This window comes from Lepeophtheirus salmonis, chromosome 2, assembly GCF_016086655.4.
Source record: "Lepeophtheirus salmonis chromosome 2, UVic_Lsal_1.4, whole genome shotgun sequence".
Taxonomy (NCBI): domain Eukaryota; kingdom Metazoa; phylum Arthropoda; class Copepoda; order Siphonostomatoida; family Caligidae; genus Lepeophtheirus; species Lepeophtheirus salmonis.
The window spans coordinates 21,873,399-21,888,701 of record NC_052132.2 but is presented as its reverse complement, the minus strand read 5'-3'; the positions used below and the strand labels follow the sequence as shown (position 1 = coordinate 21,888,701).

Below are 15,303 nucleotides of genomic sequence, written 5' to 3'. Positions count from 1 at the left end.
GATCAATAAAATTATAATACAATTCAGTGATACTTACTATATATTAAGACTTCATCACTTAGGCAAACAACAAATAATAAAGTTTGAACAGGGGACATAATTATAGACTGTAATCTATGAATGAATATGATGAAATTTGATTTCTTCATATCTTTTAAATAAGAAACTTAATTTAAATTACATTATTAATAATAGATGTGTTTATTTTTTAGTTTTTGCTTATTTACTATTATTGTAAAGTCGTTAGATATAGAAATATACAGTAAAATACTTTATGGTTGTATAATCCTACTTGTAAACTTATTCCAACAATTATGATCGATAAAATCATCACATATTAATTAATATAATATAATATTAAGACTTATAATAAGGTAACGAATAATTAAGTTTCTTTAAGAAGGAATTTGCACACTACGACTCCCCTGTAAAGTATTCTAAAAAGTAATTCTACTGTCAGGATTCATGGTAGATATAAGAAAAATAAATAATGCCTTACATAATTAGATATGATCTCCTCCAGTCAACATATGTACTCCTAGAGAACTCACCCCTTTCCCTCTTCCAAATACACCATAAGAGCCAAATTCAAAAATTCTTCCACAAAATGTGACCTTCCTTCTATTTACGTGACCCTATCGAAGTGTTAATTAACCGAATAACTCGAAAAAGTCAAGATCCTTCTCCTCTTTATTCGTAAATATATTCTTCGCTTCACTTTGCGTCCCTCGAAAATTCTCGAGATTCTAACCTCTTCCTCAGTCAATATATTCTTTACTTCACGTCCCTACGCTTGACGCACCAGTTATTTCCTTATTATTAAAAAGTTGCGGGGATTGAATTTCAACTATCCTCTTTCGCTGTTTCTAATTTCGAGATAAAAAGAGAAAGCATGACGTGCAGGCAAACTTGTACAGGATACCTGTATTGCTATTGGCTCCTGATTAATAATTTCATCCTGATTATCATCATGGCTAACTTGAATCCGACGACTCAGATTGAACGCAGGGGAGCTACTTTAGCCCTTTTTCATGGAGGCAATGCATCGACAGAAATCAGCAGTGTTGCCATGCAGACTGTTTGGAACTCGGAACTTGAGGAAGGGGACTTCTAAGGCTCCTGAGAGGGTTAGGCTACGTCCAACAAGGCCAGATGAGACTGTGGAGTAAATTAAAACTACCATTGAGGAGAAAGAATATGATTTTCACGTTGGACATAAGTGGGAACACTATGAGGAGGCTTGCTCATGAGGATCTTGGGCTTTTGAGATACAAGAGGACACAAAGACAATCCCTGAAGCCGATGGATTGCAAGAAAAGGATTCCACTAAGAAAAAAGTATTTGAATCCCCTCAAGAAAGAACCACTTAGAGTTGTCATCTTAGTACTTACTTTTTCCTTGTTGAGATGATGTCAACAGAAACAGGCTTTACATTACTTCAGCATGTGGGGTTTATCCACGTACACTATGGGGAGAAAAATAAACTTTCCAACCTTCAAGTGATTGCAGTGGTTGGATCGGATGAACAAAAGTGCAAATTAGAAATTGATAGAATATGTTTGAAAAACCATAGAGTTGTCAAATTAAGTTTTATAAATCAAATAAAGGCGTGATGGTATAATTAACATACTCAGGTAACTCAATCCATCCCATAAATTGGAATACAAAGCCTATAGTGTTCCAAAATGTGTCTATGAGATATTAGATTGTTAAGTTAAATGTAGTGTTGTGCTAATTCTTTTTAGGCCTAAAGACTGAAGTCCGGTTCTGTTCAATGTCGTTAAAGCTCAGTCCTGCATATTTGTCCTAAAACTTATCCTGTTTGGTCCATGATGATGGCATGCAACTTTGCTTCTTCTTTTAGAATCAGTTCTATTCCTGATTGTCTGAATGACAGACGGCCTGACTGATCTTTGACTGGACCTTAGCCTGGACTTGATTGTAAAAACAAGGACTGACACAACACAAGCTATATGATGCAAAAAAAACATATTGGATATTTCTCCTTTTCTTGATTTTTGACAAAGATTATTTTTGTGTTACATATATAATATATTAAAAATTTCATTATATAAAGATGTCAAAACTTTTCGTGTTTCGGATCAGTGGAACTTTTTTTTCATTTCATAAAAGCTTTAAAATAATTATATGACATACGGGTTGTTCCATTGAAATATGAACTACTTCTAATTCAATAATTTATTATGTTGAGAGATTGAAATTATTTCCATATATTAAAGAATAAACAATTAGTTACAAAAAAAAAAAAAAAAAAAAAAAAAAAAAAAACCGGAGCTCTCTAGCTTATATAAAAGTCGAGAAAAATACACTTGAACATGATTGACGGATTTCCATTTGCACTTTTCAAGCGGTTGGGTATCTTTAAGACTACCTTCTGCGATATCAGACAATCCAAAACGTTTGAAATGAAATCAAACTGGACTCGGATGAGTTTTTTTAAAAAAACCAGGCCAATCCCCTTAAGTCCATCAGGGCCCATGAAAAGGAGTTTTACACCAGACTATCAAGATAACTAGCAAGAAAGTAGGTGGAAAGTGCTTTGTGAGGATTGAGAGGCCACTTTTGACAACAGCAATGAGTGAAGCCCCATCTCCTCTGTTGCAAGACTCTTTTGAATGAGTTTTTTTTAGTTCTTTTAAATTATTTTTAGACACTTTTGATCCCCCTACAACCCCCTCGACTACAACTTTTAGGTTCATGTTGAAAGGAAGGCCTGGAGGGTCCTTCATCATTAATTTAGCCGCTAAGGGCGACTAAATTAATGATGAAGAGAGCACAGACGCACATTTATTTATGGTATTGATATTGTTGAAATTTTAGTGTTAATTAATAAATTATAACTTGTTTAAGTTTAAAATTCAAAGTGTTCAAATTTTTATGGATCACTCGGTATAAGAGTACTTATGTAATATTTAAAAATAATAGTTTATCAAATGTTGTGAAACGTAGCAGCAGAACATATTTGTAATAAATGTTTAAAAAATTAAATTAATCTTTATAAGAGGTTAAAAAAACAAATGTATCTAAAGTTATATGGTATGTATTTTCTCAAATTCAAACCTTCTATTAAAAAAACAAATGTAATTCATCATCATTATTTTTAAAAAACTATTTTTTTTCATTAAATAATAATCCTAACAATAAATTATTAATAAATGGAATAGTGTATGAATAAATATGTAAGAAAACAACGCGCTTGGAAAAATTATTCTCTTAAACTCAATGTGCGTAGGTTCGCGACCCGGTCATTTTTAGAAGAGGAAATATACTTCATATATATGGATTTCAAAGTAGATTCCTAGGTCAGATGGAGTAAATGTAATACTGTAATGTTTACTTTTACATAATCAGTACAACTCCATCTAACCAACTAAAGGAACATTTAAAAAAAAATGTATATTAAAGTAAATAGATAATCACAATCCAGATCGATTTGCAAAAACTCTTGTGTTGGGACACTCGTTGTTGTGTCATATACTTTGTGCTATACAGATGGATTGTTCGAATTTTTTTTTAAAGTGCATAATGGGTGTAAAAGTCATATCAGTACTTTTGTGCGCCGGCGATTTTGTTATAATGCAGCAAACTGATGGTGTCTCTTTTTCTGCCGGCCAAAATGTTGTTGTATCAACAAACTTTAGTGAATTTTTGGAAATCATGGCGACAGTTGCTCCTGATATAAAAAAGATTGAATTTAGATTGGGGAAACGGCGTTGCACCGTGACGATGATTTTTGTCCACACCAACATAGCGATTTCAAATTAGGAGGTCTCAAATGGGACTTACATCCTAATCAGGAACGTTTCACATGACTCAGCACTCTGTCATGTCTCAGACAGGTCGCTCAAATGGCTGAGTAAGCACAGCTATCACTTCATTGGGAAGGAAATATGGCCTCTCAGCAGTCCAGATCTTAATCTGGCAGATTATTTTGCCTACGGCTTCTTTGAATCTAAAATATATCTTGCCATCACGGAGACAATGAATTTCCTGCAAAGGAACTACTTCGTCAATGCTTGCTCCTCCTTCCGGGTCCTGATGCAGTCCTTGGTTGATGTTGGAGACATAAACATCAAATGTGATTTTATTCAACATTCAAATATAAAACTAAAGCCAATTTTCAAGTGAATCTGCTGAAAAATGTTGGCTCTGTACAATTTCAAATATTTTGGAAAGTGCACCGATTTGATCTTAACATTCTGTATATGAATATCAATACAGTTGAGCACAAGTGAAGATTATAAATACTATCTAGCTTATTTTACAGCTACAATAGCTAACACGATATTAGAGAGCATTTGTATAATTAGAGTTGTAACAATACGATCTAAAACGATTGCGAGACTTTTTGTAGTTGTAAGCTGAGCAATGTTTTTACTTTCCAAAGCTGTTATTATTCTATCATTCTTGAGGAGGGAACATCCAAGTATAAAGTACATGCCCCATGAATGACGGAGAAAGTTCATCTTGGAACCGTAGTATGATTAGCGCTGGGTGTAAGGAGAGGGCGGGAGTAAGACATATAGTACTACTGATTAATGTTAATTTTTTTAAATCGCTATCTGTTATATTATGAAATTATGAAAGAACATCTTCTACATTTAAAATAACTCGAGAGGAGAAGTTGATATAAAAGTAATGTACGCTTTTATATGCATTTCACTAATAATTAGTGATGAGACGATTTCAAAATAATCCCAATCCCCATTATTTAATATTTAAACCAATATATAAAAAATACAATTTTGCTGTAAATTTCTAAAAATTACAATTGATAAAATAAATCACGTGCCTTTATTTAATGTAAATACTGTTTACGTTAAATACAACAAATATGTTTAGTTTGTTTGTGAAAGGTATAATGGCTTAAATATTTTGTGTGCTCAGCGATTTTATGTTATTGAAAAAAATGGATCAAAGAATTTGCATTTCATTTTTCTGTAAAAAATGAAATTAAGTGCCCCAAAAACACTTGAAATGTTAGCAATGTCATACGCTGAAACTTTTCTGAATAAAAAAGAAATTACTCAGCAGTACAAACCACTCCAAGATGGCCGGGAAGATGCCAATGACGAGCCTCGCTCTGGACTATCGTTGTATGATAGTGTTGGTATATTTCATTGCATCACTTTTTTATTAAGTGATAGAGTAGATTTGCCCATGTTGATTATAAGATTAAAAAAAGTATTCAAATTGAACTATCATTCGCTCATCTTACATATTATTGTCAAGAATCCTTTGTTTTATTCTCTTTTCTTTTCTAAATCGTACACCCTTCTTTTAAAAAAAAGTCTACAGAGATAAAAAGATTTTGTTTCATATAAAATAGTCATTTATTTATCAAAAAAATTATTTTTTTGAAACAATAATTATTTTTAAAGGCCGCCATGCCCTTGAAGGTCAAAAAAAAAAAATTTACCACAACCGTTTCTGGAGCCTTAAAAAGCTATTTAAATAATTTCAACAAAATTATTCCTTGATTCGGGCGTGATTCCCTCACAAATACACACAAACAATCGCATTTAACATATAGATAATATTAGTTTGGGTATCAACAAGAAAAAAATGTATAGTATCATATTTAAAATGTTATAATTTCATTTTTGATACAAATTCATATGCTATATGCATTGCCATTTAGGAAAATGTATTTTATTCTTTTGGGACCTATAAATTTATCGTTTCAGACAATAGCAATTTAAGAATTCATAATTAAAGACGGCTTTCTTTTAAGACTATTAATTATTTAGTACTTGAAAGGGGGGAAAATGTTGTTAGTGTTTCATCTACTATTAAATGTTTTAATGAAGAAAAAACGATACTTTTGAAATTTTTCGTTAATATTTATTTTGTTTGGGTATTTTCCTTTAATTATAAATTAAGGATATTTAATTGTAAATATTTCATTACAAAAAGATTGGAATTTTCCATTTATTTGTTAGCAAATCCACTTATAGTTTTAGTAAAGAGCTGATATAATGGTACACATTTTATTATTTTCAATTTTTAAAGAGTAAAATTTAAAGGAGAGGTTTTGTGAGGATATTTATCAACAAAACCATCTGAAAATAGTTATGTGTACAACTTTTATTCAACATGTGAACCCTAAGCTCTAAAAAAATGCCTCAATGCGAGGCCTAAATACATTGACAATGTAGTCAGAGTCGAGCTTGATCCACTCCTCCTAGATGGAAGCCCCTAGAGACTGGACACTCCCACAGCCTCTCCTCCAGATGTGCTTAGATAGAGTAGTTCAAGGGGTTCACATCTGGAAAGAAGGGCGGCCACATGTTAAGGTTCCAAATGTATGGAAAGTGGTGTCTCAGGAAAGCCTTGGTATAAGCTGCGTAAAGACACGGAACTCTGTCTTGAGGGAAGACAAAGTTTTCCCTGAACTTTTCTCTGGCTCAAGGTAACACTTTCTTATGCATAAATTCGATGTAAGCATCTGCATCAATCCGCTCCTTCCTCTCCGCAAAAAGGAGAGGGTAGACTTTGTCTGGTCTCACCAAACACCCAAGACCATGGTGGAGGTGAATAAGTCTCTGGCACGATAAATAGTGGTACGGCTGCCTCTGAGCTCCTTGGATCTATCAATAAAGAAGTCTGTGATAAAGTCTCAATGTAGTACTCCATTACATTCTTGCTAAAATTTACGCTATTTGTTTGTTATCAAAAAGTCCACAATTTTAAATCGCACACTGTATATCAGAGAGATTTGTATTTTAACCTTCTTTTTTTTTTTAATTTCGATTAGGGCAGTGTGAAAAAGTTGCCATATGGTATAAAAATTATCTATGCATATTTCTATTGTCCTATAAGGTCATGCTTATTTCGCACATCATCAAATTATGAAAACAAACGTCAATAGTCAATATAGATACTTAAAAGAAATTTTTAGTTACTTTGTATTAAATAATTTTAATATACATTTTTTTAACCTATAAAAAGTGTTATTTTTTTCTAAGATTATTCTATGGAACAAAAAAAGACGAAAAGTGTAGGAATTTTTTTTATTCTACTTATCCTTTTTTTCTTTTTTTTTGTTTACATTTTCCGAAATATCTAAATTTTCTTGTTATTCGCTCTTTTTGATACATAGGGTAGCTTTAGAAATATATATATATATAGGTTAGAATAATAGTTAATTAATGCTGTATTTTAATTCTTATTCACGAAATAAAGAGCTTGTGTCTCCTTTCAAACTTTGAACAAGATGTGCTACCTAAAGATGACATCCTAGAAAAAAGAAATTTTACATAGGTAATTTTCATATCATATGGCAATACCTATAATCGAAAAATGGAAAAAGTTGAAAATCAAACCGCTCTACTGTATATTCTAATTTTTGACCCACTCTACTATGAATATCTATTATATTGGCAATTCCATCTTCAATATATTTAACAATATTTCTAATTTGTGTCAAATTGAAATCCTTTGAAATTTAATAATTTTTTATTGGCTTTTGAATATTCCTAACATTCATTAATTATATAATTATTTTGTTAATGTACGTAAGTAAATAATAATTAATGGTTTAATTGAAAACAAAGACTATATTTATTTGCTTTCTGAATGTGCTGTAGGGTACATACAGTATTTGTTAATTAATAAAAATTGAATATTAAATGAAGATGAGTTGATTTATGAACGTCATACTATTAAACGTTTTATTATTAATTCTGTCGATGAATTGCTTAAAGACATGGAAGATAATTATTAATTAATTTTGCAGATAAATGTGTTTAATTTGAAAAAATACGTTTATGTGAAGAATAATTTTTTTTCACATATCAATGTAAAGTTATTCATTTACCTCATAAATTGCATTTTAAATGTAGGAGACGCCATCTTGGGGGGTTGAAGTTGATATATTTTCAATAATTCTTGATGGAACTTCATCAAATGGCTTTGTGAATAAAAAAGACAGAACACTTGCATATACATAATACTACTTAAGGGTAATGATTAGCACTGATATTTGACTTAATTCAAAGAAATAGATACTGAAGATCCTTATGAAATGTCTAAATTAGTAATTATTTATTTATTTTAGCCGATTAGGGACAAGAAAACTAGTACAATTAGAGAAAAATATATTATTATTTCCGTTGTAATAGTTAATTTTTATGTGCAATATAGAATTGAGATTGTACATATAACGAAATAATAATATATTTTAATACACTTTAGGGTCAGATATGTAATCAAACTAGGACATAGAGGATTTTTTTTTTTTTTTTTTTTTTTTGGGGGAGGGTTAAGGCTTATATCTTTTGCACAGTTGATCTCATTTTAATAACCAATAATTCACTATTTTCCTTAATATTAATGAAAAGAGTGGTTTCTTTGTTATAAAACTTGTCTATTTAGGTCCCCAAAATGGGGGACGTCACATGAAATCCCTCTATAAGATGTAAGCAAAAGAACTGCCGCAACCTGGAGGGAAAGTGGAAGAAATGTTCCCACTTATTAGTATGTTACCATTGTGCTAGCAAATCCCAAAATTATCTGCTTCTGGAAATGACAACTTCCCCATCCATTCCGAAGTTCATTGTGAAAGCCCTTACGCAACACCGTTCATATCAGCTACCCGGTCATATGATCTTGAGGGGGGAAAATGAATTACTCCTATAAGGAGGAGAACCTTTTATTTATAAAATAGCATTAGTGCAGGGAAAATATAATAGTTATATTGAAATTCATATACCGGGCCAACTGTTAGTATTTACACATCTCTATTATGCAAATTTGAGAGATCATTTTTTTAGAATTTTTGTATGCTCAATGTTGTAGAACACATTATTAGCTGTCGATAGCTAAGAAAAACATTGACTAGTCGCCATCATGAGCACACAGTAGGAGAAGAGGATTGATATATCAGATCTCCTCAGCGAGGACTTGTCCTAGTAGGCCATTGGGGAGTAGATTGGGACATCGAGGAAGACGATTTACAATGTCTTCTATGCATGGAGACATTGTAAATCGTCTTCCTCTCAAAATTTATATAATGGAGATGAGTAAATAATAACGGGTTGCCCGATAAATTTATCCATTTATCAATTTCTTAAATCAATATACACCAAAGATAGGGAAGAATTCTTCTTTTAGAGGAAGATGTACACACTCCAAGACTGATTAAATAATGGGCAGAAAAGAAGAAAGAGAACAAACATCAACATTTTTTTCTTTTCTAATCGCTATAATTAGTTTCATGTTTACACGGGTCCTCCTTTTATTATGATGCTAATAAACATAAACCATTCTCTCAGATAAAAATCCATTTTTAAATACTAAAAATGTGTTTGTAGCTTTAAAAGTCCAGAACATCCTCTCTCTCGTTCAATTAACTTATCCATAATGGTAAATGTAAGGATATAATACTATAATTATAGAAATTAACGTAGACAAAGGCTATTTGATAAATTTTTTATAAGAATCCTTACATTTCAAATGGAAAGTTTTAATCTCGACTAATTAGTGGTAAATTTGGTTAAGAGCAAGCTTCTTTGAAGGGTTGATTTCAAAAATCTATATTTATGAATGATTCATTTAATTTATAAAATGTTGGTAAACTCCATGTATACTAATAATGAACAAAGCATAAACAAATAACACTTTAATATAAAGTTAGAGGAAAACAAAACAATTTCTAGGACTGATTGAATTTTAAAATTAATATTCTGAAAGAGATTCAATTGATTTTCTATAATACTTTTATGATCATTTTTTGTGGAACAATTATATTATTTTTCTTTTTTTTTGTCTTGTAAATAGTTAAATCTTTTCAAATTTTCTTTGAATCATGCTTGTACTTCGTTTCTGTATTCAATTCATAATCAAAAAAGTTACGAAGTCCATAGTCATTACTAAATAGTGGGTAAAATTACAAATAAGCTACTATAAATAAACTCGAAATCTTATACCGGGTGGTCCATACAAATCTGAACACTTAGTAATTCAATAATTCATGATGAAAGTCCGAAACGTTGGGGAGGAAGAAGACCTCTAACAAAAATGCCAAACTGGACTCGGAGGTGTTAAAGAAAACAGGACAGGCTAATTCCCTCAAGTCCATGAGGGCCCATGAAAGAGATCTCGGAGTTTCACACCAGACGGCCCAGAGACCTATCAAAAAAGTGGGTAGAAATAGCTTTGTGAGTTTGAAAAGGACACTTTTGACATCAGCAGTGAAAGAAACACATCTCTTCAGTTACAAGATCCTTTTGAATGAGTCTTTTGAACTCTTTTTTATACTTTCGGACCCTTACACCTTTTGGGTTTATGTTGAGGGGAAGATCCGCAGTTTCCGTTTTCCAAACACAGAGACCCTCAAAGCGAATTTCAGCCAACACTGGGATGCCATAACAGAGGACTATATCCGTAGCGGGTACCAGACGTTCTACCGCCGCCTGGAAGCCATAATTGCTGCTAAGGGTGGCTACATTAATGATTAAGAGATCTCATAGTCACACCTATTTATAGTATTAATTTTGTTGAAATTCTTAATTATTATATTATATCTTATTATTCGAAGTGTTCAGATTTTAATTGACCAATTGGTATATTAAATTTTTAATGTATGGTGGCTATTACTGGATTGGTCTAAAAATATTAAAAAGTCTGCAGTCCTCTCAGTCCAGTCCAAAATAAAGTTTGTCAGTCCAAATGCAGGTATTTTATAGTAACACAATAGTTAAAATGACATTACTACCGAAGTTATTTCAGCTGTTGAGCATAACCTCTTTCAAAGAAACAAGATATTTGAAGTTTAAAGTGTGATGTATGTAGCTAAAAAGTATAATACTTAAATATTTATATGGGCGATAGAAAAATAAATGCCTATATAATGTATATATCAATTCGTGACATAATTCAAAATAACTTCTTTGGTTTTCCAATTACATCTAAAACTTTTTCCAATATCTGAGAAAATGGATAAAATTACATCAATGTTCCATATATTCCATAATTTTATCACATCTTAAAGTTGCTTAATCAAGTTAAATCTAGGAATCCCTGAAAGCCCCTTTCAAAAGATTTTTTTGCAAAAGACTCACATGAACAATTATTTTGATTGAAATATTATTCTAAAATAGCAATTCTGCAACAAAAAATACCATGAAAACCTTATTTTGAAATATTAGTTCATTCCTTTTAAAGTCATTCAATATCAATTATAAATGGCTATAAAAGAGACCTTTGAAAAATATTTTTAGAAGATAAAAATATTTTTACATATTTTTAGAAGTAAAATTATGTTCAATTATTCTTATCCCTACCCAGATTGGAATATAGTGCATGTGCTATCTGTTTTTCATAAGGCCCTGCTACATCTAAAGTCGAACCAGTATAGCAATATTAATAAACATAAGAGGGGGAAATGGAATTTGATAGACCTGAAGTAATTATGCAGAACTTGTATTCATCCACGAGGGGATATAAAAAGGAAAGATTAGTTGAAACAAACAAAGAAAAAAAAGAGCCAACCTCATCTCTTACTTCATTTAGAGGGGAAATACTGAGAAACTAGCTAAGCTGCATGCGTGATTATTCCAAGTCCCTAGAATTTCATGGCTTGTTATTAATTTGAACACGTGATCAGTTGGCAATACTCCTTTTGGATGAATAATCAAGCATTGAATCAGCTGCAACTCATTGAAGTTGGTGAGTACACCTACTCCGGAGTTGTGACTCATTTTCTGAATTGGCAACTTGAAAACAGTAATTTTATCCATTATGTTTAACTTACTTCTGAAATTTAAGTATTAGTTAAAATCTTTTTCACTTTTTAATTTATAAAAATATGATTATTTGTGGTTAACTTAATAGTTATATGAAGTTAATCGGTTATGTGTTGAGTGGGATATTAGTATTTGAGGTCAAAGAATAGCTGGGTATAAAGGCAAGGTGAGACAACACCTAAAAACGTAGCCAAAAAGCCTCCAAAGAGAAGTAAAAATTTATAGAATTTTATTAAATATATATTTTTTGATATCACTTTAATTGTGTTAAGTTTGATAAATTAATTAAAAACTTTCCATGTATACATATTTTAGTTTTTTTAGATTAAATTATATTTTGTTCCAATTATACCTCTAAATATACATATTTCCCCCCCTATTATTTATCAATTATCACTTCTACACTAATATACTCGATTTATTGTGAAAGTTAGCTCCAAAAAATACCCTACATTAAAATTGATATTACAACTAAACAACTACCATTAACAATGTGTTTGAAATCTTTACGAAAAATTGCATATTATTTTTATATTCACCAAGAAAAAACTTCAGATCTTAACTTCACTCCTATGTGCCAATGTTTATATCAAACAAGTTCCCTTTCAATAGATGAATGAAAAGTACAGGGTTTATCTTATCTAATGTTACGCATTTTATTTTTATAAATTATTTTAGAGTAAAGTTTAAACGAGGTTTTGTAAAAACATAGATTTAACAAAATAATAAGAAAATAGTGATAGGCACAACTTTTATTCAATATGTGAGCCCTCCGCTCAAATAATAGCATCAATAAGTGACCAAAATCCCTTGAAGATCTTGATTGTATAGTCAGGCTAAAGCTTTTTCCACTTTTTCCTGATAAAAGCCCCTAGAGACTGAACACTCCTGTGAGTCTGAGACATTGTCTGGATGTTCGGTTGTGATGTAGCGGCTGTTCTACAAAGTGACATTAATTAATTCATCAGAAAAGAGCAAAACTATGGCTGAACTTTTGTTGCCCTTAAGAAAATTGTGAATCTTCCTTGTCCTTTCCAAACATCCCAGCTTGCTCTGTTCAGAGATAGGATGTCTTGTTGTCCTCCTCTATGATTTTGCACCAAAATAATTCCGGATTGAAAATATTAAATGTGTACCACTAGATAAGATCAACCCTGTACAGGGTAGGGCAGCAAAACTTGGACTATGAATTAATGTTCATTTTCTAATTACTATGAAAAGGTTTTATGATTATTTTTTGATATTCTGTTTCCGCCGTCCTTTTTTACATAAACAAACTATACTATTCATTTAGTCATTTCACCATCATGAGCGAGCAACAAGCAAAAACGGAGCGCATCTCAGATCTCCTACATGCTGTAGTTGATGTGATGAAGATATTGTTAGGCGTTCTATGATCCGGATTTTTAAGCTAGCCAAGATGAAAATAAATATGAATAAGAGCTGTCTAAGATGTCAGGAAGTGGAGGTAATAATTTAAAGAGGGATACAAAGTTCTTGTTAAGTTTGGAGAAGAATATAAAGGGGGATCCCACTAAGTCGATGAATCGCCTCGCCAACGACTTATCTGTGGCTCTTAGGGCTATAAAGCACAAATTGGGATTAGTTTCTTTCACAAGTACCCCAAACCACCTTCTCACTGAGGGAATCAAAGCCAGGAGGCTAAAGAGGTGCAAGAAAAATGTGTCAATTGTGAAAAAAAAAATTGAACAAGAAGATTTTCATAGTTGATCAATTCCCAACTGCTGGAAAGGCCAATAGCTTGCAGAAACAAAAGAAAATGTCCAAGGGGTTTACCACACCAAATATCTGGGCCAGACAATGACTGTGGCCTCTGATGGAAAGACGATGCCTCTGTTCTTTTTCAAGGCTAGATAAAAAAAATCGCCCATGAGGTCTATTAAAAGGTTCTTCGGTACACCATCTTACAATTGCTGAAGACCAACTAGCCGCAGGGTAACTACGTGTAGACTCAGAACGGTTCCCCCTCTCACACGTCCACCAAGTGCCAAAATGTATGCATTAAAGAAACATGGGTCGATTCTGGTACAAAGAGATATTGCCCCTTCCTCACTAGATTTGAATCCACTGGACTTTTCTGTATAGGGCAATTTGGAGAGGGAAACCAACAGGACCTCACGCATAAATATGGACTCACTGAAGTCCTCCATAGTGGCTGCATGGGACAGTTTATCATCCACTCCTGTATGGCATTCAGGCAACGTGTAGAGGCTGTGATTGAAGATGAAGGTGGCTATATTGTGTGAAAAAAGTTTTGCAAAAACATTGTCTACATGTTTTCTTAATTTTTTTTTTTTTTTGCTTACTATTGAAATTATAAACCCTTTATATTATTAGACAAATAGAGTAATTGAAAATAATTAAATCAATGCAAACTTGATTTACACCAATAGAGGCCGATCTATGTACTATTATCAGAGATGAGGAATAGGTTAACTTGGACTTGTCAAACATTTCATCTTTTTCACAGGATATAAAGGACTCTCTTTAAAGTACACTTTATTTTCTAAAGACTTGAGGTGAACTCGATGAAGAAAATATTCAAGGACTTGAACTTGTGTGCCAAAGACTTGAGACTCGTCATTCACTTGAAGTATATGGGCTGTTGTTCACAATTGTAATGTAAACATTTTTCATAAAAGAAATGACTTTCAAATCCTACAAAATGTATACCTCTTCACGAAAGATTTCGTAGGGAAGGGTACATTCGATCTAAATAAATCAATATCTATATATTGTACATAAATACACATTTTATTGTATGATCCTTTGTGTTATTTCCTTCCCACTGAACATACATTTAACTATTTTGGTAATGATCCTACACAACATAATATATAATTGGGTTGATTTTAATCAAATATATTAAAAATAACTTACATTCCCGTCTCATGGCTTCCCTTTTGTTATAGATCTCATAGAGTTTACTCAGATCGATCCCCAATGCACATGAAAACACAGATGCCGAGAGGAAAATAAGTACAACTTTCTTCATGACGACTGCGAGAAATACGACTACTGCTCTGAGTACACAAATAAAATATAATCTATTAGAAATATAAGATCCTTCTTCTTATTCTTCCTTATTCCTCCGAGTCCAAAACCAAAATAGTGGGAAAAAGTGGGTTTCTTTCACGAAGAAGGAGATGTGATGGTAGAAGAAAAAGAAGCGTATCCTCATGAACACGGGGAAAGGAAGGTGAGGACGGAGACGGCGGGTCCTCATAGATTGTTCTTCACTTGGGCCTGCTAAGTAGGTAAGTGCAATTTCTCATGAATCATCATGGATTTCATAGTATATTATAGAATCTACAGTTATCTGTTTATATATTAAATATATATTACAAAGTCTCCCCCAATTTTGAAAAAGAAATTTGAAGGCATATAATGGGAGGTGATATTCACTACGTATATAGGTTAATGTCTCCTAACTATATACCTATATATACATATATAATAACTTTCCAACCCCCCTTCAGTGAAGGAAAGCTTTTACATATACGATAATGGAAGG

At 32.1% G+C, this 15,303-nt stretch overlaps 1 protein-coding gene across 1 annotated transcript in view; it reads right to left on the bottom strand.

Moving 5' to 3' along the window:
* The window catches only part of LOC121132640 (prohormone-4), an 82,520-nt gene extending 67,490 nt beyond the window's left edge, over positions 1-15,030 (bottom strand). The window contains exon 1 of the mRNA XM_040728069.2: positions 14,670-15,030. Coding sequence (XP_040584003.1) covers positions 14,670-14,784 — 115 coding nt within the window. The 5' untranslated portion in view covers positions 14,785-15,030. The remainder of the gene's footprint in view (positions 1-14,669) is intronic.
* Between the last annotated feature and the right edge of the window lie 273 nt (positions 15,031-15,303).